This window comes from Thamnophis sirtalis, unplaced genomic scaffold, assembly GCF_051295495.1.
Source record: "Thamnophis sirtalis isolate CommonGarterSnake01/CBP01778 unplaced genomic scaffold, rThaSir2_p1.2 scaffold_5, whole genome shotgun sequence".
Classification (NCBI taxonomy): domain Eukaryota; kingdom Metazoa; phylum Chordata; class Lepidosauria; order Squamata; family Natricidae; genus Thamnophis; species Thamnophis sirtalis.
In genome coordinates, this window is record NW_028261385.1 from 2,004,942 (window position 1) to 2,026,548 (window position 21,607).

Below are 21,607 nucleotides of genomic sequence, written 5' to 3' on the forward strand. Positions count from 1 at the left end.
GTTCTCCTCCTCCCCTTCTTATTCAGCTTCCCCTGCTCCCCAAATAAAACCCTTTTCATTTTTCTGGCCAGGGGTTCTCTTCCTTCTTCATTCAGAGGCCTGTGCCTGAAACAAAATCTGTCCTCTAGAGCAGTGTTTCCCAAACTTGGCAACTTTAAGACTTGTGGACTTCAACTCCCAGAATTCTCCAGCCAGCAGAGCTGGCTGGAGAATTCTGGGAATTGAAGTCCACAAGTCTTAAAGTTGCCAAGTTTGGGAAACACTGCTCTAGAGACCCCTTAAGAGTAGAGATATCTGGACCTTAGCAACTTTCAGACCCGGGGGAATTCTGGGAGTTGAAGTCCTCAGATCTGAAGGTCGCCAAGGTCAGAGGGCTCTGCCCTACGGCATCCTCAAGCCGAACCACCCACCCGTCTCTGGAACCATTATGGGCGATTCTTGAACCCCGTCCTGAATTCCCACGAGATAAGCAAACTTTTCCTGTACACAGCACCTCCTCAGCTCACTTACTACAGTTTGAACACAAAAGGAACACAAATAAAGAGAGAAAGAGAGAAAGAGACGGAAGAGGGTCTTAAAATGGTTAATATCGTTATTAAATCTTTTTAAGGGATATTTTTTTTTTTTTAGTTTTTTGTCTTTTTTTTGGTTTCTCCTGACTTCTAATGAACACGAAGAGTTGCACGTCCTACCATAGGAGGAAGCAATGGCTGTTAGGTTTTACAGTTATCATGGAAGGCGCCGGTCGCCCTGGGGCTTGGCCTGGCGCTCCCCCTCCCGCCCCGCGCCCCCCTCCGGTTACTGGATGTGGCAGGCAGTGGAAGAGGTGGCTTGACAGCACATGCAGGTGGGGTTGACGGACTTGGGCGGGATCAGGTCGAGGTCCTCGTCGTCGGGGATCTCGTCCAGTCGGTAGCCGTCCTTGAGGAGTTGGATGTTCAAATCCTGGTTAATCTGCTGCAGGCAAAGAGACAAGAGGTCAACCCACCAACCGTCCACCTCACCCCCCACCTGGACCAGAATGGGAGGTGGTTGTGGCCCGCCAGCGGCGGCTTTGTGTGGTCAGTAGCAGAGGTGGGTTCCTACCGGTTCGCACCGGTTCGGTAGAACCGGTTGGTCAAATCTACCGAACCGGTTAGAAGAGGTTCCACCAGTGGACCCGGAAAGCAGGCCACACCTACAGAAGAGGGTCCAGAATTTGTTTGAAACCCACCACTGGTCCTTGGATATGATTATTCTACACTATCATGCTCCTATTTATAAAACTCAGGGCCTCTGTGAAAGGTAAGGATGACTCCTGCGTTTGTGGTGCAATCAGAACATTGCGTGTGTTGAAGTTGTTTTAATACAGTGTTTCTCAACCTTGGTGACTTTAAGTCCTGTGGACTTCAACTCCCAGAATTCCCCAGCCAGCTGTGCTTCAACAGAGAAGGGACATAGGGTAGAAAACATTCTGCAGCCCAAAAGGCTCCAGACCCATTTGCACCACTCAGGTGACCCTGAGGACACAGAGAAACTCCAAGTGGCCTCAACGGCTCTCTAAAAAAATGCAAATGACCAGCTGTCCGCAAGGAATATAAAACCCTTCCATTCCCCTCCATCCAGTCAGAGCTGAAGAAGCTTCTTGGATGAGACGCAAAGAAAAACCTTCAAAGAAAGGTTTTCTTCAAAGAAAAACCAAGAAAACCCAGTTGCCTCTTGAAAAAGCACCTTTGGGACGTCCATGACCTGGATGAATGAGCATCTCTACAGACCTTTAGCTACGCAATTTGGGATGAAGACCCTTGGAATGGGGTGGGAGAAGGAATGGATTTCCAAAGGGAAAAATATTGCAGACTGCAGGAACCATTTTCACCACTCAGGTGACCCTGAGGACAGAGATAAACTTCCAAGTGGCCTCAAAAACCCTCTAAAAGGAGGCAAATGACCAGCTGCCTGCAAGGAGAATAAATCCTTCCCTTCCCCACCATCCAGTCAGAGTGGAGGAAGCTTCTTGGATAAGAAGCTAAACATCTTGAAAAGAAAAAACAAGAAAAGTCCATTTGCCTCCTGAAAAGCTCCTTTGAGACAACCACGACCTGGAGGACTGAGAATTTCAACAGACCTTTAGCCATATGCTTTGGGATGAAGACCCTTGGAATGGGGTGGGAGTAGGAATGGATTTCCAGAGGGAAAAAATTGCAGACTACGGGAACCATTTGCACCACTCAGGTGACCCTGAGGACAGAGATAAACCTCCAAGTGGCCTCAAGGACCCTCTAAAAGGAGGCAAATGACTAGCTGTCCGCAAGGAGTATAAATCCTTCCCTTCCCCACCATCCAGTCAGAGCTGAAGAAGCTTCGTGGATGAGAAGCAAAGAAAAATCTTCAAAGAAAAGTTTTCTTCAAAGAAAAACCAAGAAAGTCCAGTTGCCTCTTGAAAAAGCACCTTCGGGACATCCATGACCTGGATGAATGAGCATCTCTACAGACTTTTAGCTATACAATTTGGGATGAACATCCTTGGAATGATGGAGTAGGAATGGATTTCCAGAGGAAAAAATTGCAGACTACAGGAACCATTTGCACCACTCAGGTAACCCTGAGGACAGAGATAAACCTCCAAGTGGCCTCAATGACCCTCTCAAAGGATGCAAATGACCAGCTGTCTGCAAGGAATATAAATCCTTCCCTTCCTCACCATCCAGTCAGGGCTGAAGAAACTTCTTGATGGGAGAATCTCTACAGACTTTTAGCTATGCAATTTGAGATGAAGACCCTTGGAATAGTCTGGGAATAGGAATGGGTTTCTAGAGGGAAAAATTGCAGACTACAGGAACCATTTACAACACTCGGGTGACCCTGAGGACAGAGATAAACCTCCAAGTGGCCTCAAGGACCCTCTCAAAGGATGCAAATGACCAACTGTCTGCAAGGAACATCAATCCTTCCCTTCCCCACTGTTCATGTAGAGCTGAAGAAGCTTCTTGGATGAGAAGCAAAATATCTTCAAAAGAAAAAAAAAATAAGAAAGTCCAGTTGCCTCTTGAAAAAAGCACCTTTGGAACAACCAGGACCAGGATGACGGAGACTCCCCGTAGACAGAGAGAAAGCCAAGTTTATTCTTGATGAGACGCAAAGGGATGGAAACGGACTCACCTCAGCTGAAGAATACCCCGAAGAGGAATATCTGGACATGTCAAAGTCGTCATCACTGCAAAGGAAGAGAAGACACAATGGGGGGGAGGCACCTCCAGCAATCAAAAGAGCATATTGAGTAGCAAAATGTTTTTTTATTTTATTTTCACAGATAAGGAGAGAATGGCGCTATGGGACCCACCAGGCTGGATCTATTTGGGGTCTCTATGAACGTAACCATCAGCCTCTATATCACTTGCTGCCATAGTAACGGGGAGGGTGGGGTTTTTCGGTATTTGGGAGGGGAATTGTGCTGGTGGAGAGATCTCGAAGAAGGAGTTTTGTTCTCACCACCTTCTGCGCATGCTGAAGGATCGTGTTCGGGTTTGGTCAAGGCCAACCGTCTCTGCATACCGGCTGGATGAGGCCACCTGAAGATGCACCCCACATGACACCCTTGGGGGCTGGAGATTGGATATTTAGCTTGGGGTTGTTGTTGGGGGGGAGGGATTTGGGTAAACGTTTGATATGTACAAGTTCACGCCATTTAGCCTCAGATCTTGCTTTACTTTCACTGTTATCACTTCATAGCCAGTAAAAGTACCTTTACTCTAAAACAATGGAGTTTGGGGGCTTTCCTTTCTTGTCCATTGAATAGCAACAGCAATAGCAGTTAGACCTATATACCGCTTCATAGGGCTTTCAGCCCTCTCTAAATGGTTTACAGAGTCAGCAAATCGCCCCCACAGTCTGGGTCCTCATTTTACCCACCTTGGAAGGATGGGAGGCTGAGTCAACCTTGAGCCGGTGAGATTTGAACCGCCGAACTGCAGATAGCAGTCAGCTGAAGTGGCCTGCAGTACTGCAGTATTGCACTCTACCCACTGCACCACCTCGGCTCTTTTTTGAAGGAGGCCCGTGTGACAGTAACTGTCCTATCACCAGGAAGTCACAGAGAAGAGGGGGGGGGGCAGCTTATTTTCTAAAGCCCCTGAAGACAGGAGAAGCAAAGGATGGAAACTAATCAAGGAGAGAAGCAACCTAGAACTAAGGAGAAACTTCCTGACAATGAGGACAATCAACCAGTGGAACAGCTTCCCTCTAGAAGTTGTGGGCTCTCCATCACTGGAGTCTTTCAAGAAGAGATTGGATAACCATTTGATTGAAATGGTACTGGATCTCCTGCTCGAGCGGAGGGTTGGACTAGATCTACATGGCCTAGGACCCGGATATCTACGAGACCGTCTTTTGCCGCACACCTCCCTAAGACCGATAAGATCGCACAGGATGGGCCTTCTCCGCCTGCCATCAGCTGAACAATGCCGGCTGGCGACGCCTCGGAGTAGGGCCTTCTCTGTTGCCGCTCCGGCCCTATGGAATGAGCTACCCCCAGAGATCCGGACCCTTCCCACTCTCATGGCCTTCCGAAAAGCTATCAAAACCTGGCTATTCCAGCAGGCCTGGGGCTGTTGACCTCTGGATTGAGGTCCAGCCCCGCTTAGACTGGGTGCGTGGTGTGTTTCTTTTAAATTTGTTGTGTTTTATTTGTTTTCAATCTTTCTTAATATTTTTATTTCTGTAAGCCGCCCGGAGTCCTCCGGGATTGGGCGGCCTATAAATTTAATAAACAGTAAACAATTTAATAAACAATCTCTAAGGTCCCTTCTGACTTTTCTATCCTCTAAGTCAGTGTTTCCCAACCTTGGCAACTTGAAGATGTCCGGATTTCAACTCCCAGAATCCCCCAGCCAGCATTCGCTGGCTGGGGAATTCTGGGAGTTGAAGTCCGGACATCTTCAAGTTGCCAAGGTTGGGAAACACTGCTCTAAGTAACATAATTCCATAGGTGTGTTTTGTGATGGCATATCTACCTGTCTGTGTCCAGAGCCACCAATGGTTTTTCATCAGGACTTTGATCTAATGAGGAGTAGCCTTTATTCGGAACGACCAGCCTGAAACGATAATAATAATAATAATTTTAAAAAGGAACATTATACGGACTGTCACGTGGAAAGGCTCAAATGTAGAATAATAGGAGGTGGAAAAAACGGTGCTTTGAGTTTCAGGTTAGGCAAAGATAGGCAAAAATAAAAGCCGAATAAAAATCACACACACTCACACATACATATAGGTTATACAAAGAACTTTCTCATATTACAAAGTTAGAGACAATCAGAAGGAAAAGTCTCCTTCGTTGCTACAGGTAGTTTTTAACTTACAACCGTATTGTTTAGTGACCGTTCCAAGTTACGACGTCACTGAAAAAAGGGACTTATGACCGTGGCTCACATTTATGACCCTTGCAGCACTCCCAATGTCATGGGACCAAAATCCAGAGGCTTGGCAACTGGCTTGTACTTATGACGGTGGCACCGCCGCAGCGATTTCCGACAAGCAAAGTCAGCAGGGGAAGCCAGGTTTGCTGGATGGTTCACCGACAAAACTGCGCCCGGCTAAACCGCGTCGCTGACGTCATCAACAGGGCGACAACAGCGCGGAGACAGAAGCACGCTGTAAACCCTAAACCTAAAATTAAGCCCTAAACCTAAACCTAACCCCCCTAAACCTAATCCTAAACCTAACCCTAAACCTAACCCTTAACCTAACCCTAAACCTAACCCTAAACATAATCCTAAACCTAATCCTAACCCTTAACCTAATCCTAAACCTAATCCTAATCCTTAACCTAACCCTAAACCTAACCCTTAACCTAACCCTAACCCTAACCCTTAAGCTAACCCTAAACCTAACCCTTAACCTAACCCTAACCCTAACCCTAAAGCTAACCCTTAACCTAATCCTAAACCTAATCCTAACCGTTAACCTAACCCTAACCCTTAACCTAACCCTAACCCTAACCCTAAAGCTAACCCTAAACCTAATCCTAAACCTAATCCTAACCCTTAACCTAACCCTAAACCTAACCCTTAACCTAACCCTAACCCTAAAGCTAACCCTTAACCTAATCCTAAACCTAATCCTAAACCTTAACCTAACTCTAAACCTAACCCTTAACCTAACCCTAACCCTAACCCTAACCCTAAAGCTAACCCTAAACCTAATCCTAACCCTTAACCTAACCCTAAACCTAAGCATTGTTGCCAAGTGCTGCAATGCTGTTAGTCCTTGACATACAGCTGCAATTGAGCCCAAAACCTCTATTGTTAAGTGAGAAATCTGGTCTTAGTGAGTTTCACGAGCCGTTTGACGACTTTTCCTGCCACCGTTGATCAATCGGGAAGCCCGTTGTTAAGTGACATCGGCTTCCCCGTTGACGTCGCTTGTCAGAAAGTCACAAAAGGGGACACAGCAATGGACGTAAGTGTGAACCGGATGCCAAGCCGCTGAATTTGGATCACCTGACCGAGGGGATGCTAGAAGGGTTAAAAAGTGTGAAAAACATTCACAGGTCACATTCTTCATTGCTGTTGCAACTTTGAACGATCGCTAAATGAACTGTGGCTGTAACCCGAGGACTACCTGTAAAAGGAGCTTAGGAAGGACTTTGTGCGTCCTTGACTTTCAGCCTGTCATCCTCCCACAGAAGACACCAGCCTGGGGATAAATACGAGCTGAAAAGATGCTGGCATGTGTGTCAAAAGGGATTATGCAAGTCTCATAAATGTATTTATTTAGAGCAGTGTTTCTCAACCTTGGCAACTTGAAGATGTCCGGACTTCAACTCCCAGAATTTCCCCAGCCAGCGAATGCTGGCTGGGGAATTCTGGGAGTTGAAGTCCGGACATCTTCAAGTTGCCAAGGTTGAGAAACACTGATTTAGAGAGTTTTATAAGACCTCGTGCAAAATTTTTACACTGGGGTTGCTCGCCTTTTTTCGTGATTTGATTTGATTTATTGTTTGCTTCCGTTAAGTGCAACCCGGAGTCACTTTATTTAAATTGGCTCTAACAACCCACGAAATAAAAATTAAATAGAATATAATCTAGGCGCATCCTGCTGAGAGCATCACGCAAGCAGCCACGGTCTAGCCCACGACTCAGGAGTGAGCTGCGGGCCACAGGATGGGAACCCCTGGATTAGAATCCCAACCTTTCCTTACGGGGCCGGGAGTGCTCACATGAGTGGGGACCGAAGCGCACACAACACCCACATGACCCGGTTGCGAATAGTCCGGGGCCCAGTTGTAGAAGCACCAAGCTTCTCATGTGGAAGTGGCACCTACCTTGTCCGAGCCATGACGTTGGTCTTCTTGGGTTGTTGGTTAACCGGGCTCCCCATGGTGCCATTTTTCAGGGACCCCTTCCGAACCAGCTCTCGCTGTTTCTCTGCAGGGCAAAGACAGAGACGGAGAAAGAGAATTAGGCAAGGCAGCCTATCCTATAGAAGTCATCTTCAGGGCAATAGGAGGAAGAGTTCGGCCGGGGAATGCAAACACAATTATCTGGAGGTGAACAATGTTGAGTCCTTGGGGTTATGATCAATGTATAACAAATAATAAACTATTAACAATACAATAACAAATAACCACCCTTTCCCCAAAACAAGACCTATCCTGAAAATAAGACCTAGCATGCAGGTGTGTAACATCTGCCCACTCCAGGGGAAAGATACTGCAAAATCTCCATTTCCTTCCCACTCCAGGGGAAAGATATTGTAAAAATCCCCATTCCCTCCTCGCTCCAGGGGAAGGATTCTGCAAAATCCCCATTCCCTTCCCACTCCAGGGGAAGGATACTGCAAAAGCTCCATTCCCTCCCCTCTCTAGGGGAAGGATTCTGCAAAATCCCCATTCCCTCCCCACTCCAGGGGAAGGATACTGCAAAATCCCCATTCCCTCCCCACTCCAGGGGAAAGATACTGCAAAATCCCCATTCCCTCCCCACTCCAGGGGAAGGATACTGCAAAATTCCCATTCCCTCCCCACTCCAGGGGAAGGATATTGCAAAATCCCCATTCCCTCCACACTCCAGGGGAAGGATACTGCAAAATCCCCATTCCCTCCCCTCTCCCGGGGAAGGATACTACAAAATCCCCATTCCCTCCCCACTCCAGGGGAAGGATACTGCAAAATCTCCATTTCCTTCCCACTCCAGGGGAAGGATACTGCAAAATCTCCATTCCCGTCCCACTCCAGTGAAAGGATACTGCAAAATCTCCATTCCCTCCCCACTCCAGGGGAAGGATACTGTAAAATCTCCATTCCCTCCCCACTCCAGGGGAAGGATACTGCAAAATTCCCATTAACTCCCCACTCCAGGGGAAGGATATTGCAAAATCTCCATTCCCTCCCCACTCCAGGGGAAGGATATTGCAAAATCCCCATTCCCTCCCCACTCCAGGGGAAGGATATTGCAAAATCCCCATTCCCTCCACACTCCAGGGGAAGGATACTGCAAAATCCCCATTCCCTCTCCACTCCAGGGGAAGGATACTGCAAAATCCCCATTCCCTCCCCATTCCGGGGAAGGATACTGCAAAATCCCCATTCCATCCCCACTCCAGGGGAAGGATACTGCAAAATCCCCATTCCCTCCCCACTCCAGGGGAAGGATACTGCAAAATCCCCATTCCCTCCCCACTCCAGGGGAAGGATACTGCAAAATCCCCATTCCCTCCACACTCCGGGGAAGGATACTGCAAAATCCCCATTCCCTCCCCACTCCGGGGAAGGATACTGCAAAATCCCCATTCCCTCCCCACTCCAGGGGAAGGATACTGCAAAATCCCCATTCCCTCCCCACTCCAGGGGAAGGATACTGCAAAATCTCCATTCCCTCCCCACTCCAGGGGAAGGATTCTGCAAAATCCCCATTCCCTCCCCACTCCAGGGGAAGGATACTGCAAAATCCCCATTCCCTCCCCTCTCTAGGGGAAGGATACTGCAAAATCTCCATTTCCTTCCCACTCCAGGGGAAGGATACTGCAAAATCCCCATTCCCTCCCCTCTCTAGGGGAAGGATACTGCAAAATCTCCATTTCCTTCCCACTCCAGGGGAAGGATACTGCAAAATCCCCATTCCCTCCCCACTCCAGGGGAAGGATACTGCAAAATCTCCATTCCCTCCCCTCTCTAGGGGAAGGATTCTGCAAAATCCCCATTCCCTCCCTTCTCTAGGGGAAGGATACTGCAAAATCCCTATTCCCTCCCCACTCCAGAGGAAGGATACTGCAAAATCTCCATTCCCTCCCCACTCCAGGGGAAGGATACTGCAAAATCTCCATTCCCTCCCCACTCCAGGGGAAGGATTCTGCAAAATCCCCATTCCCTCCCCACTCCAGGGGAAGGATACTGCAAAATCCCCATTCCCTCCCCTCTCTAGGGGAAGGATACTGCAAAATCCCCATTCCCTCCCCTCTCTAGGGGAAGGATACTGCAAAATCTCCATTTCCTTCCCACTCCAGGGGAAGGATACTGCAAAATCCCCATTCCCTCCCCACTCCAGGGGAAGGATACTGCAAAATCTCCATTCCCTCCCCTCTCTAGGGGAAGGATTCTGCAAAATCCCCATTCCCTCCCTTCTCTAGGGGAAGGATACTGCAAAATCCCTATTCCCTCCCCACTCCAGAGGAAGGATACTGCAAAATCTCCATTCCCTTCCCACTGCAGGGGAAGGATACTGCAAAATCTCCATTCCCTCCCCACTCCAGGGGAAGGATTCTGCAAAATCCCCATTCCCTCCCCACTCCAGGGGAAGGATACTGCAAAATCCCCATTCCCTCCCCTCTCTAGGGGAAGGATACTGCAAAATCCCCATTCCCTCCCCTCTCTAGGGGAAGGATACTGCAAAATCTCCATTTCCTTCCCACTCCAGGGGAAGGATACTGCAAAATCCCCATTCCCTCCCCACTCCAGGGGAAGGATACTGCAAAATCTCCATTCCCTCCCCTCTCTAGGGGAAGGATTCTGCAAAATCCCCATTCCCTCCCTTCTCTAGGGGAAGGATACTGCAAAATCCCTATTCCCTCCCCACTCCAGAGGAAGGATACTGCAAAATCTCCATTCCCTTCCCACTGCAGGGGAGGGATACTGCAAAATCCCCATTCCCTTCCCACTCCAGTGAAAGGATACTGCAAAATCTCCATTCCCTCCCCTCTCTAGGGGAAGGATTCTGCAAAATCCCCATTCCCTCCCCACTCCAAGGGAAGGATACTGTAAAAATCCCCATTCCCTCCTCGCTCCAAGGGAAGGATTCTGCAAAATCCCCATTACTTTCCCACTCCAGGGGAAGGATACTGCAAAATCCCCATTCCCTCCCCTCTCTAGGGGAAGGATTCTGAAAAATCCGCATTCCCTCCCCACTCCAGAGGAAGAATACTGCAAAATCCCCATTCCCTCCCTTCTCTAGGGGAAGGATACTGTAAAATCTCCATTCCCTCCCCACTCCAGGGGAAGGATACTGAAAATCCCCATTCTCTCCCCACTTCAGGGGAAGGATATTGCAAAATCCCCATTCCCTCCCCTCTTTAGGGGAAGGATTCTGCAAAATCCTCATTCCCTCCCCACTCCAGGGGAAGGATACTTCAAAATCCCCATTCCCTCCCCACTCCAGGGGAAGGATACTGCAAAAATCTCCATTTCCTTCCCACTCCAGGGGAAGGATACTGCAAAATCCCCATTCCCTCCCCACTCCAGGGGAAGGATAATGCAAAATCCCCATTCCCTCCCCACTCCAGGGGAAGGATATTGCAAAATCCCCATTCCCTCCCCACTCCAGGGGAAGGATATTGCAAAATCCCCATTCCCTCCATACTCCAGGGGAAGGATACTGCAAAATCCCCATTCCCTCTCCACTCCAGGGGAAGGATACTGCAAAATCCCCATTCCCTCCCCATTCCGGGGAAGGATACTGCAAAATCCCCATTCCATCCCCACTCCAGGGGAAGGATACTGCAAAATCCCCATTCCCTCCCCACTCCAGGGGAAGGATACTGCAAAATCCCCATTCCCTCCCCACTCCAGGGGAAGGATACTGCAAAATCCCCATTCCCTCCACACTCCGGGGAAGGATACTGCAAAATCCCCATTCCCTCCCCACTCCGGGGAAGGATACTGCAAAATCCCCATTCCCTCCCCACTCCAGGGGAAGGATACTGCAAAATCCCCATTCCCTCCCCACTCCAGGGGAAGGATACTGCAAAATCTCCATTCCCTCCCCACTCCAGGGGAAGGATTCTGCAAAATCCCCATTCCCTCCCCACTCCAGGGGAAGGATACTGCAAAATCCCCATTCCCTCCCCTCTCTAGGGGAAGGATACTGCAAAATCTCCATTTCCTTCCCACTCCAGGGGAAGGATACTGCAAAATCCCCATTCCCTCCCCACTCCAGGGGAAGGATACTGCAAAATCTCCATTCCCTCCCCTCTCTAGGGGAAGGATTCTGCAAAATCCCCATTCCCTCCCTTCTCTAGGGGAAGGATACTGCAAAATCCCTATTCCCTCCCCACTCCAGAGGAAGGATACTGCAAAATCTCCATTCCCTCCCCACTCCAGGGGAAGGATACTGCAAAATCTCCATTCCCTCCCCACTCCAGGGGAAGGATTCTGCAAAATCCCCATTCCCTCCCCACTCCAGGGGAAGGATACTGCAAAATCCCCATTCCCTCCCCTCTCTAGGGGAAGGATACTGCAAAATCTCCATTTCCTTCCCACTCCAGGGGAAGGATACTGCAAAATCCCCATTCCCTCCCCTCTCTAGGGGAAGGATACTGCAAAATCTCCATTTCCTTCCCACTCCAGGGGAAGGATACTGCAAAATCTCCATTCCCTTCCCACTGCAGGGGAAGGATACTGCAAAATCCCCATTCCCTTCCCACTCCAGTGAAAGGATACTGCAAAATCTCCATTCCCTCCCCTCTCTAGGGGAAGGATTCTGCAAAATCCCCATTCCCTCCCCACTCCAAGGGAAGGATACTGTAAAAATCCCCATTCCCTCCTCGCTCCAAGGGAAGGATTCTGCAAAATCCCCATTACTTTCCCACTCCAGGGGAAGGATACTGCAAAATCCCCATTCCCTCCCCTCTCTAGGGGAAGGATTCTGAAAAATCCCCATTCCCTCCCCACTCCAGGGGAAGAATACTGCAAAATCCCCATTCCCTCCCTTCTCTAGGGGAAGGATACTGTAAAATCTCCATTCCCTCCCCACTCCAGGGGAAGGATACTGAAAATCCCCATTCTCTCCCCACTTCAGGGGAAGGATATTGCAAAATCCCCATTCCCTCCCCTCTTTAGGGGAAGGATTCTGCAAAATCCTCATTCCCTCCCCACTCCAGGGGAAGGATACTTCAAAATCCCCATTCCCTCCCCACTCCAGGGGAAGGATACTGCAAAATCCCCATTCCCTTCCCACTCCAGTGAAAGGATACTGCAAAATCTCCATTCCCTCCCCTCTCTAGGGGAAGGATACTGCAAAATCCCCATTCCCTTCCCACTCCAGTGAAAGGATACTGCAAAATCTCCATTCCCTCCCCTCTCTAGGGGAAGGATTCTGCAAAATCCCCATTCCCTCCCCACTCCAAGGGAAGGATACTGTAAAAATCCCCATTCCCTCCTCGCTCCAAGGGAAGGATTCTGCAAAATCCCCATTACTTTCCCACTCCAGGGGAAGGATACTGCAAAATCCCCATTCCCTCCCCTCTCTAGGGGAAGGATTCTGAAAAATCCCCATTCCCTCCCCACTCCAGGGGAAGAATACTGCAAAATCCCCATTCCCTCCCTTCTCTAGGGGAAGGATACTGTAAAATCTCCATTCCCTCCCCACTCCAGGGGAAGGATACTGAAAATCCCCATTCTCTCCCCACTTCAGGGGAAGGATATTGCAAAATCCCCATTCCCTCCCTTCTTTAGTGGAAGGATTCTGCAAAATCCTCATTCCCTCCCCACTCCAGGGGAAGGATACTTCAAAATCCCCATTCCCTCCCCACTCCAGGGGAAGGATACTGCAAAAATCTCCATTTCCTTCCCACTCCAGGGGAAGGATACTGCAAAATCCCCATTCCCTCCCCACTCCAGGGGAAGGATAATGCAAAATCCCCATTCTCTCCCTACTTCAGGGAAAACATACTGCAAAATCCCCATTCTCTCCCCACTTCAGGGAAAAGATGCTACAAAATCCCCATTCCCTCCCGTCTCTAGGGGAAGGATACTGCAAAATCTCCATTCCCTTCCCACTCCAGGGGAAGGATACAGCAAAATCTCCATTCCCTTCCCACTCCAGGGGAAGGATTCTGCAAAATCTCCATTCCCTCCCCTCTCTAGGGGAAGGATTCTGCAAAATCCCCATTCCCTCCCCACTCCAAGGGAAGGATACTGTAAAAATCCCCATTCCCTCCTCGCTCCAGGGGAAGGATTCTGCAAACCCCCATTACTTTCCCACTCCAGGGGAAGGATACTGCAAAAATCTCCATTTCCTTCCCACTCCAGTGAAAGGATACTGCAAAATCTCCATTCTCTCCCCTCTCTAGGGGAAGGATACTGCAAAATCTCCATTCCCTTCCCACTCCAGGGGAAAGATACTGCAAAATTCCCATTCCCTCCCCTCTCTAGGGGAAGGATACTGTAAAATCCCCATTCCCTCCCAATCAGCTGGGACTCGGGCAGGAGAGAATAGATGGGAGTAGGGTCAGCCTTTCTGATTGACAAGCTCAACCTCTTAGCCACTGAGCTCTTGTAATAGACCGAAATCCCTGTAAATTTTAACAGCCTGGAGTTGCAGTTCGATGGGAATAATGTCCTCTCCCAGCCTGTCCAGCCATCAGGAAAAAGAAAGAAAGAAAAGAAACAGTAGCAGTGAAATCACTTTCTGAAGGGCTGATTGATCTCACTGCGTTCCTGGAGAAAAAAAATGAAAGTGTCCATCTGAAGAAGCAGTTCGATAGATCGGCAGGTAAGGAAACGACCTGCATCCATTCATCTTCCCCTCTTCGCTCATTGAAAGGAGCCAAATGAAGACAGGAGCCTTTGGACTTCCACCCTTTGAAGAACTGTTAAAAAGTTTAAAATTGGTCTTTTTTTCTTCCATGCAGCATCAGCCTTGTGAAATCTCAAGTTTCTTCTTTCCGCTACATATTCAAAACGGACCGTATTACTGTATTTTTCGGACTATAAGACGCACCATGATTTTGAAGAGGTAAATTAAAAAAGGGGGGGGTTTGCACTCTGTTGGCCTCCCAAACCCTCTGCATGCCTCGTTTTTTTGCAAAAAAAAGGGGGGGGCATGCAGAGGCTTTGGGAAGCTTGTAGAGTGCTTCTGGGCGTCGGGGGGGGGGGAGTAAAACCAAGCAAATAGGGCCTGTTTTTTGCTCCTTTTTGCCCTCCCCATCCCCCAGGAGAACTTTGCAAGCCTCCCAAACCCTCTGCACGTCCATTTTTCCAAAGTGGGGCGGAGTTTCGGTAGGCCACAAATACTGTATTCAGTGTATAAGACGCACCCAGATTTTCACCGTCTCTTTTGGGAGGAAAAGGTGCGTCTTATACTCCGAAAAATACGGTAGGTCTTATTTTGGGGGGAAATACAGTACTGAATGATCTCAACTGGGGCTTATATTATGAGTAATCCAGGTCATGGTTGCCCCAAAGGTGCTTTTTCGGGAGGCAACTGAACTTCCTTTGGGAGAACCTACGGCCTGAATGGCCGAACCTCTCCAGAGAATTAACCAGGAAGCCCGGTTCATTTAACCATGTTCCTAACGTAACAGCAGCAGTGATTCACTTAACAACTGTGGCAAGAAAAGTCATAAAATATGGCAAAACTCTCTTAACCAATAACTCGATTAGCAACAGAAATAGTTGTGCTCAGTTGTGCTCGTAAGTCAAGGACAAAAGGAGATCATAAGACACGGGGACACTTCAACCATCATCCGTGTGAGTCAGTTGCCAAATAAATATATATATATATATGTTCTGATCCCCCTTCTTCGCTCGTTCACAGACGACAGTCAGACAGACTTAAAAGGAAATAACTTTATCAGTCCTGGCTCACGCTGGCTGCGAGCCCAAAATAAACATAAATAAAGTCTCTGGCAAAAAGGTTACGCAGCAGAATGCAAAAACAAAGAGCTCTTACAGCAACACCAGGTGTACAGAAAGAAAGCAAATCACTTCTCCAAGTGTCTCTTTGAATCAAGGTTACAGAAAGCAAATCACTTATCCAAGTGCCTCCCACAAACAAACCACAACTGATGAACGACGAACCATGAACGAATGAGTGAACATTGACTTCTGCAACCAGGGCATGGCACCATCAATAGCAATAGCAGTAGACTTATATACCGCTTCATAGGGCTTTCAGCCCTCTCTAAGCGGTTTACAGAGTCAGCATATTGCCCCCAACAATCTGGGTCCTCATTTTACCCACCTCGGAAGGATGGAAGGCTGAGTCAACCCTGAGCCGGTGAGATTTGAACCGCTGAACTGCTGATCTAGCAGTAGCCTGCAGTGCTGCATTTAACCACTGCGCCACCTTGGCTCAGTCCTTTTATCTCCAGAAGACGACACTAAGGAGCCCCAGCTGCATTGTTATTCCTGCATCCTGACTCAACTCACAGCAAACTTCTGCTGAGTCACAACATATGTATGTATGTACGTATGTACATACGTACGTACTGTATGTATGTATGTACATGTTTACTTCTCGTCTTTAAGGGTCGCCTTTATTCCTATCTGCCCCTGAAAAGTGTTCGGAGACTACAGTTGGTCCAGAATGCAGCGGCGCGAGCGATATCGGGTGTACCTAGATACACCCATATTACACCCATCCTCCGCGAGCTGCACTGGCTCCCCATTGGTCTCCGGACGCGCTTCAAGGTGCTAGTCATTACTTTTAAAGCCCTACATGGCTTAGGACCTGGATACCTGAGAGACCGCCTCCTGCCACATACCTCCCAACGACCAATTAGATCTCACAGGTTGGGCCTCCTCCGGGTACCGTCGACTGGACAATGCCGGCTGGCGGCTCCCCGAGGGAGGGCCTTCTCTGTAGCTGCTCCGGCCCTGTGGAACGATCTACCCGTAGAGATCCGGACCCTCCCCACTCTCTTGGCCTTCCAAAAAGCCACGAAAACCTGGCTGTTCCGGCAGGCCTGGGGCTGTTGAACAAGGTCCAGCCTCCACCTAAACGGAATGTCTGGTGTGTTGTTTTTTAAAAATTGTATCTCTTCCTTTATTTTTAATTTTTAACTTTTATCTTGTTCCTGTAAGCCGCCCAGAGTCCTATGGGATTGGGCGGCATATAAATGTATTAAATTATACAATTGTATCACAGCGGCCAGTTGTTTTGCTGGATTTGGCATTGGTTACTAGTCAGGCCCCACTCAGGGGCCTAGGACGTCGTAACGTATTTTCGTAATATGCAGATCCAAGCAGTGCGGCTTTTTGCATTTGACTGATGGTGATTTTGTCAATCTTTAACTGTTTTAAGTGTAATTCCAGTGCTTTTGGAATAGCACCCAGTGTGCCAATTACCACTGGAATTACCACTGCTGGTTTGTGCCATAGTCGTTGAATTTCGATTTTTAAGTCCTGGTATCTTGCGATTTTTTCATGTTCCTTCTCGGCGACCCTGCTATCACCTGGCATTGCGATGTCTATGATTGTGACCTTATTTTTCTCAACCAGTGTGATGTCTGGTGTATTATGCGCCAGTATTTTGTCTGTTTGTATACGGAAATCCCACAAGATCTTGACCATCTGATTTTCGGTGACTTTTTCAGGCTGATGTTCCCACCAGTTTGTTTATTATTAAATTATTATTATTATTATTATTATTATTATTATTATTATTATTATTATTATTAGTTATTATTATTACCTAGAACCCTTTGGTGTTTTCTCAGACTGGGGAGGGCAAGCAGGGGCGGGGTGGGGAGGTGTAAATGCATGAAGCTACATCTAAAGAGGCTTGTGTGCCACTGTGGTTTGAACCCCCTCCTTCCACTGTCAGCAGGTAGCTCCGCGGTGCTGTATGCCTTCTCGGCCAGCTCGCTTCTGTCCCCTCGGTGCTGCCTTTATAGAAACGAAGGAAAATCAGCCCTGTCCTTCCCTTCCTCGCTTTTTAGCCTTTGGCCACATACTGGGGCTTAATTATAGCTTTTCGGAGCGTAGCTGCCATGTTAATTATTCATGGTCTCATCTCATCTCAGCTAAGGCAGAGGCAGCATCCATGCAAAAGCCTACGCAGCTGAAACGCACGGTTGCAGGAATTGGGTATGTCTCATCTATTGAAGAGAAGGACCAGGGATTCACAGATTAAACAGAGTTGGAAGGGACCTTGGAGGTCATCTAGTCCAACCCTTGCCCAAGCAGGAGACCCCGCAGCATTTCTGACAGAGGGCAGCCCAGTCTCTTCTTGAAAGCTTCCGGGGATGAAGCTCCCACAACTTCTGAAGGCAACTTCTGTTCCATGGGTTGATTGCTGGTCTCACTGTCAGAAATTTTCTCCTTATTTCCAGGTTGAATCTCTCCTTGGTCAGTTTCCATCCATGATTCCTTCTCTCATCTTCGGGTGCCTTGGAAACATGACATGATAGCAATCTTCCAATATTTGAGGGACTGCTATCAAAGGAAGGTGGGGTTTTTTGTCGGTTCCACCACAAAACCGCGGTAGACAAAAGCGTGCTTGACGAAAGCGCGTATGTGACGTCATCACAGTGCGACGAAAACATCGCGCTGTGATCGATAAATGTAAAAATAAAGCGAAAACCTTACCCTAACCACCCCAAACCTAACCCTAAACCTAACCCTTAACCTAACCCTAAATCTAACCCTAAACCTAACCGTTAACCTAACGCTAACCCTTAACCTAACGCTAAACGTAACCCTAACGCTCTAAACCTAACCCTAACCCTTAACCTAACCCTAACCCTTACCTTTATGTGAATCGGCTTGCTTTAATTTTATTTTTATTTCAGTTTTTAATTTTTTTCATCGCGCTGTGATGACGTCAAATGCGTGCTTTCGTCGAGCGCGCTTTTGTGGACCGCGGTTTTGACGGGTCACGTTTTTGTCAACTTATTTTCCAAAGCTCCAGAGGGCAGGACAGGAAACAATGGATGGAAACTGTTCCCTTGGTTAATTGTTCTCATTGTTTAGGATTTTCTCCTGAATTCCAGATTGTTTCTCCCCTTGGTTAGCGTTGTGAACAGTGCAGATGACAGCAGATTCGGACATTGAGGAGGCTGGGAAGGAACATGGGTCAGTCCTGGAGTCTGGGGAAGGCTCCCTTACCACTCCTCCTTATACACCTCCTCTTCCCCCCTCATCCTCTCTCCTGTCCCTCTCTTCCTATCTTTCTTCTCTCCTCTGCTTCCCACTCTTCTACATCCTGTCTTCCCTCCATCATTTTCTACTCTACTTCCCCTTCCTTTCTCCTTCTCCTCTCTCCCCTTACCACTCCTCCTTATACACCTCCTCTTCCCCCCTCACCCTCTCTCCTGTCCCTCTCTTCCTATCTTTCTTCTCTCCTCTGCTTCCCACTCTTCCTCTCATTCACTCGGTGTATTTCAACTTCTGAGCAAACTCCCTTTTGTGTTGATGGTATTTATAATTCCATTTCAATATACATAAAAAAGAAAAAAATAGCAGTATACATCTACAATCATAATACCTTAAAATCCATTTGTTAAGTGAAGACTATCTGTAACTTCCACAGAAGTTGTTCACTCAACCAGACTCAGATTTCCCTAAAGCCAGTGATTCCAAGCACAACTATCAGGGGATTCAGGCAGTTCAAATGGGATCTATGACCATTCACCATGGCCAATTCACTGCAGGACATGATTTTTGGTAATATTAAAGGAATCACAGAACAGAATAATTAAAGAAAAGGTGCAAAAGGTGGGATAAAAATGAAAGTGATGGCAAAAAGTAAACTATTTTAAAATGTATTTTAAATAATTAAACAGGTTGTTAAATTGCTCCGCAGGGAGTGATGAGTTGGGCTGCACCCCATTCCGGTTCAAATGAGTATAAAGATTTACTGCAAGTATAAGCTTTCTACAAGAATCTGGCCAACTAACAGTCAGGGGAAATCAGCAGGAGATAATGTTAGGAATATAATCTAACGGTTGGGTTGGCAATACATGAACCATATAGCAATGCTATACCTGTTTCTTGAAAATTTTAAAAACAAAACTTTTACAAATATTTACCTCCCTCCCCCTACCCTCCCCACCCAACACCCCCAATCTCCCCCCCCCGACTTCCCAGAACCAATACAGGGTAAAATTCTTTAACAAAGATATTCTAAGATAAACTTTAAAAAAAAGAAAGTTAGTATCATCTTTCATTTGAGCTTTAACTCCTCTTTGCTAGGCTAACTCTAAACAGATTAAATCTTTCCTTGTTTCTTCAGTCATAAACTATCTGGAATTTCTTAGTCCCGTATTTATTTTGAGTATAGTCAATCCATCTTCTCCACTCCAGTTTATATCTCTCATTTGAGTGGTCCTTGAGATATGCTGATATTTTAGGCTATACCTGTTTCTTTAAATCATACTGTAAAATGTGATTGGTTGCTGTTTTCCTCAATCGGCCATAAGAGGGAGCCAGAATGACTGTTAGCTCTCTCTCTTTGTTAGATGCTGGGCTGATCTGATCTGAGTGTTTTGGAAGCTGGCTGTTAGAAAGTGCCGTGAGCTATTGTAAGTTTTGCAACTGCTAGCAAACTTTGAGTACCAGACTGTTTGTATGATTATGGACTATGTTATTTGGATTATCCCTTCACTGGAAGACGTTGATGACTGACTGTCTTATCCATGTATGACTTGGACTGTTTGATGGACTCTGATATCTCTATTTCCATGAAAGTAAAAGCCTATTTAAACTGCAGTGTCTCTGTATGCTGGTTTGTGTGTTCTCCAACACAACTCTCACAAATGCTTCTCTGAACGTACTCGCTCTCCACACGGGGAGCTTACCTAACAGATAATAAAGGCATTCCAGATGGCCTGGACTTAGATCTCTTGCGGGCGACCAGGGACTCATGACTTAAGATGCGTTTGACCCCCTCCCTCGGGCTCAGCCTGGTCCTCTCCTACAACAACAACATCTATGGAGATTCTCAATCATCCAGGTTGTCCCGAAGCTTGTTTTTTTCCCCTCCAAAAGTCAATTGGACTTTCTTGGTTTGTTTTCCCCCTGAAAACGTTTCATCTTCAGAATCGATGAAGCTTCTTTGGAGGAGAAAGGAAATGCTTTCCAAGGGGGGAAAAAATTAAAAAGTCCAGTTTCCTTTTGGAAAAAGCACTTTTGGGTTCAGCTTCTAGAAGAGCAAAGTGAAAGAAGGAATTTCTGGATAGAGCTACGCTTCTAACACAACTTTTCCTAACAAAACCCGCCCGTCACTGTGACTTCACGCCTCTTTAAAAGTTCCTTGCAGCTTCATTTTGAAAAGCCTTGTTCTCGTTTTCTCCCCTCCCTGGTTGGGTGAGGAAGAATAGCCACCCTCAATAGTCCTGCTTTCCTTTGTTCTTCCTTTTCTTTTTTAGCCCACTATTTCTGAGCTGGAGTTAAAATACAATATAAGTAAATCTTCCCATCTCTTCTCTTCCTTTTGAACAGGCCGTATCCTTCCATTCTTATATTGCAATAAAAAGTCCGCCCACCATCTATCTTTATTCTACTTAATTCATGCTAGACCATGGACTTTCTAAGCCAATGTTCTTTCTTGCTTTTCAAAAAGTCGTGAAGAGGCTCCATTGTACCTAACTTTATTTCCAACTGGGACACAATTGCATTTAATGTCTTTCCCTTTGGATCTTTGGCCCGCCACCCTTTCTATTATTCTACTATGCATTGTCTACGGTAGGAAAATGGGAGGTGGGATTGTATGGAGTTAGATGCTATGTAGCCATAACAACATTCTTTCTAGAAAGCCAAGGTCATCCTTTGTCTCTGCACCTCCGCACCTGACCGGAACTGGATGGGAGGAAGCTGCCAGCATGGCAGTGGGAGATTGGACCATGGGATGGACTGGTGGGTGTGGGGTGGGGGCAAGATCTTGAAATTTCAACTGGGCTGGGGAAACCGGGAAGCTTTCAGATTCGGGTTTTCTCATGTCTGTCTTCACAAATTGGAATTTTAACAATACTTTGCCTTGGACTCTGATTTACTTTTGGATGCTATTTCGAACCCTGACATTTAAAAGGTTGCGTGGATCAACCTTGCCACACGTTAGTTAAGCATGTATCCCTCCCCCCCAATCATGTTGGGAGTAGAATATATTTCCAGCTATAGGTAGTCCTCAACTTACAACAGTTCAAGTTCACTTGATTGATTGATTGATTTGATTTATTATATTTCTATGCCGCCCTTTTCCCCGAAGGGGACTCAGGGCGGCTCACAACCAAGTCAAGGGGGGAGGGGGTACAAATAAGGAATAAAAAAGACGAACAGAACAATACACACTTTAAAAGCACACAACAAACATTCAAGGAGAAACTTCCCAACAGGGAGGACAATCAACCAGTGGAACGGCTCGCCACCAGAAGTTGTGGGTGCTTCATTATTGGAGGTTTTTAAGAAGTGTGGACAGTC

The 21,607-nt window shown here is 47.3% G+C and overlaps 1 protein-coding gene across 2 annotated transcripts in view; it reads right to left on the reverse strand.

The window, feature by feature from the left end:
- Nucleotides 1-200: 200 nt before the first annotated feature.
- The window catches only part of FAM219A (family with sequence similarity 219 member A), a 63,193-nt gene continuing 41,786 nt past the window's right edge, over nucleotides 201-21,607 (reverse strand). Inside the window, exons 3-6 of one of the 2 annotated variants that reach the window (XM_087715206.1) lie at nucleotides 7,301-7,403; nucleotides 4,989-5,069; nucleotides 3,139-3,193; nucleotides 201-954 (exon numbers count right to left, since the gene is read on the reverse strand). In XM_087715206.1, coding sequence (XP_087571332.1) covers nucleotides 799-954; nucleotides 3,139-3,193; nucleotides 4,989-5,069; nucleotides 7,301-7,403 — 395 coding nt within the window. In that variant the 3' untranslated portion in view covers nucleotides 201-798. Of the gene's footprint in view, nucleotides 958-3,138; nucleotides 3,194-4,988; nucleotides 5,070-7,300; nucleotides 7,404-21,607 lie in introns of both variants that reach the window. The other variant, XM_087715205.1, reaches the window with a different exon arrangement.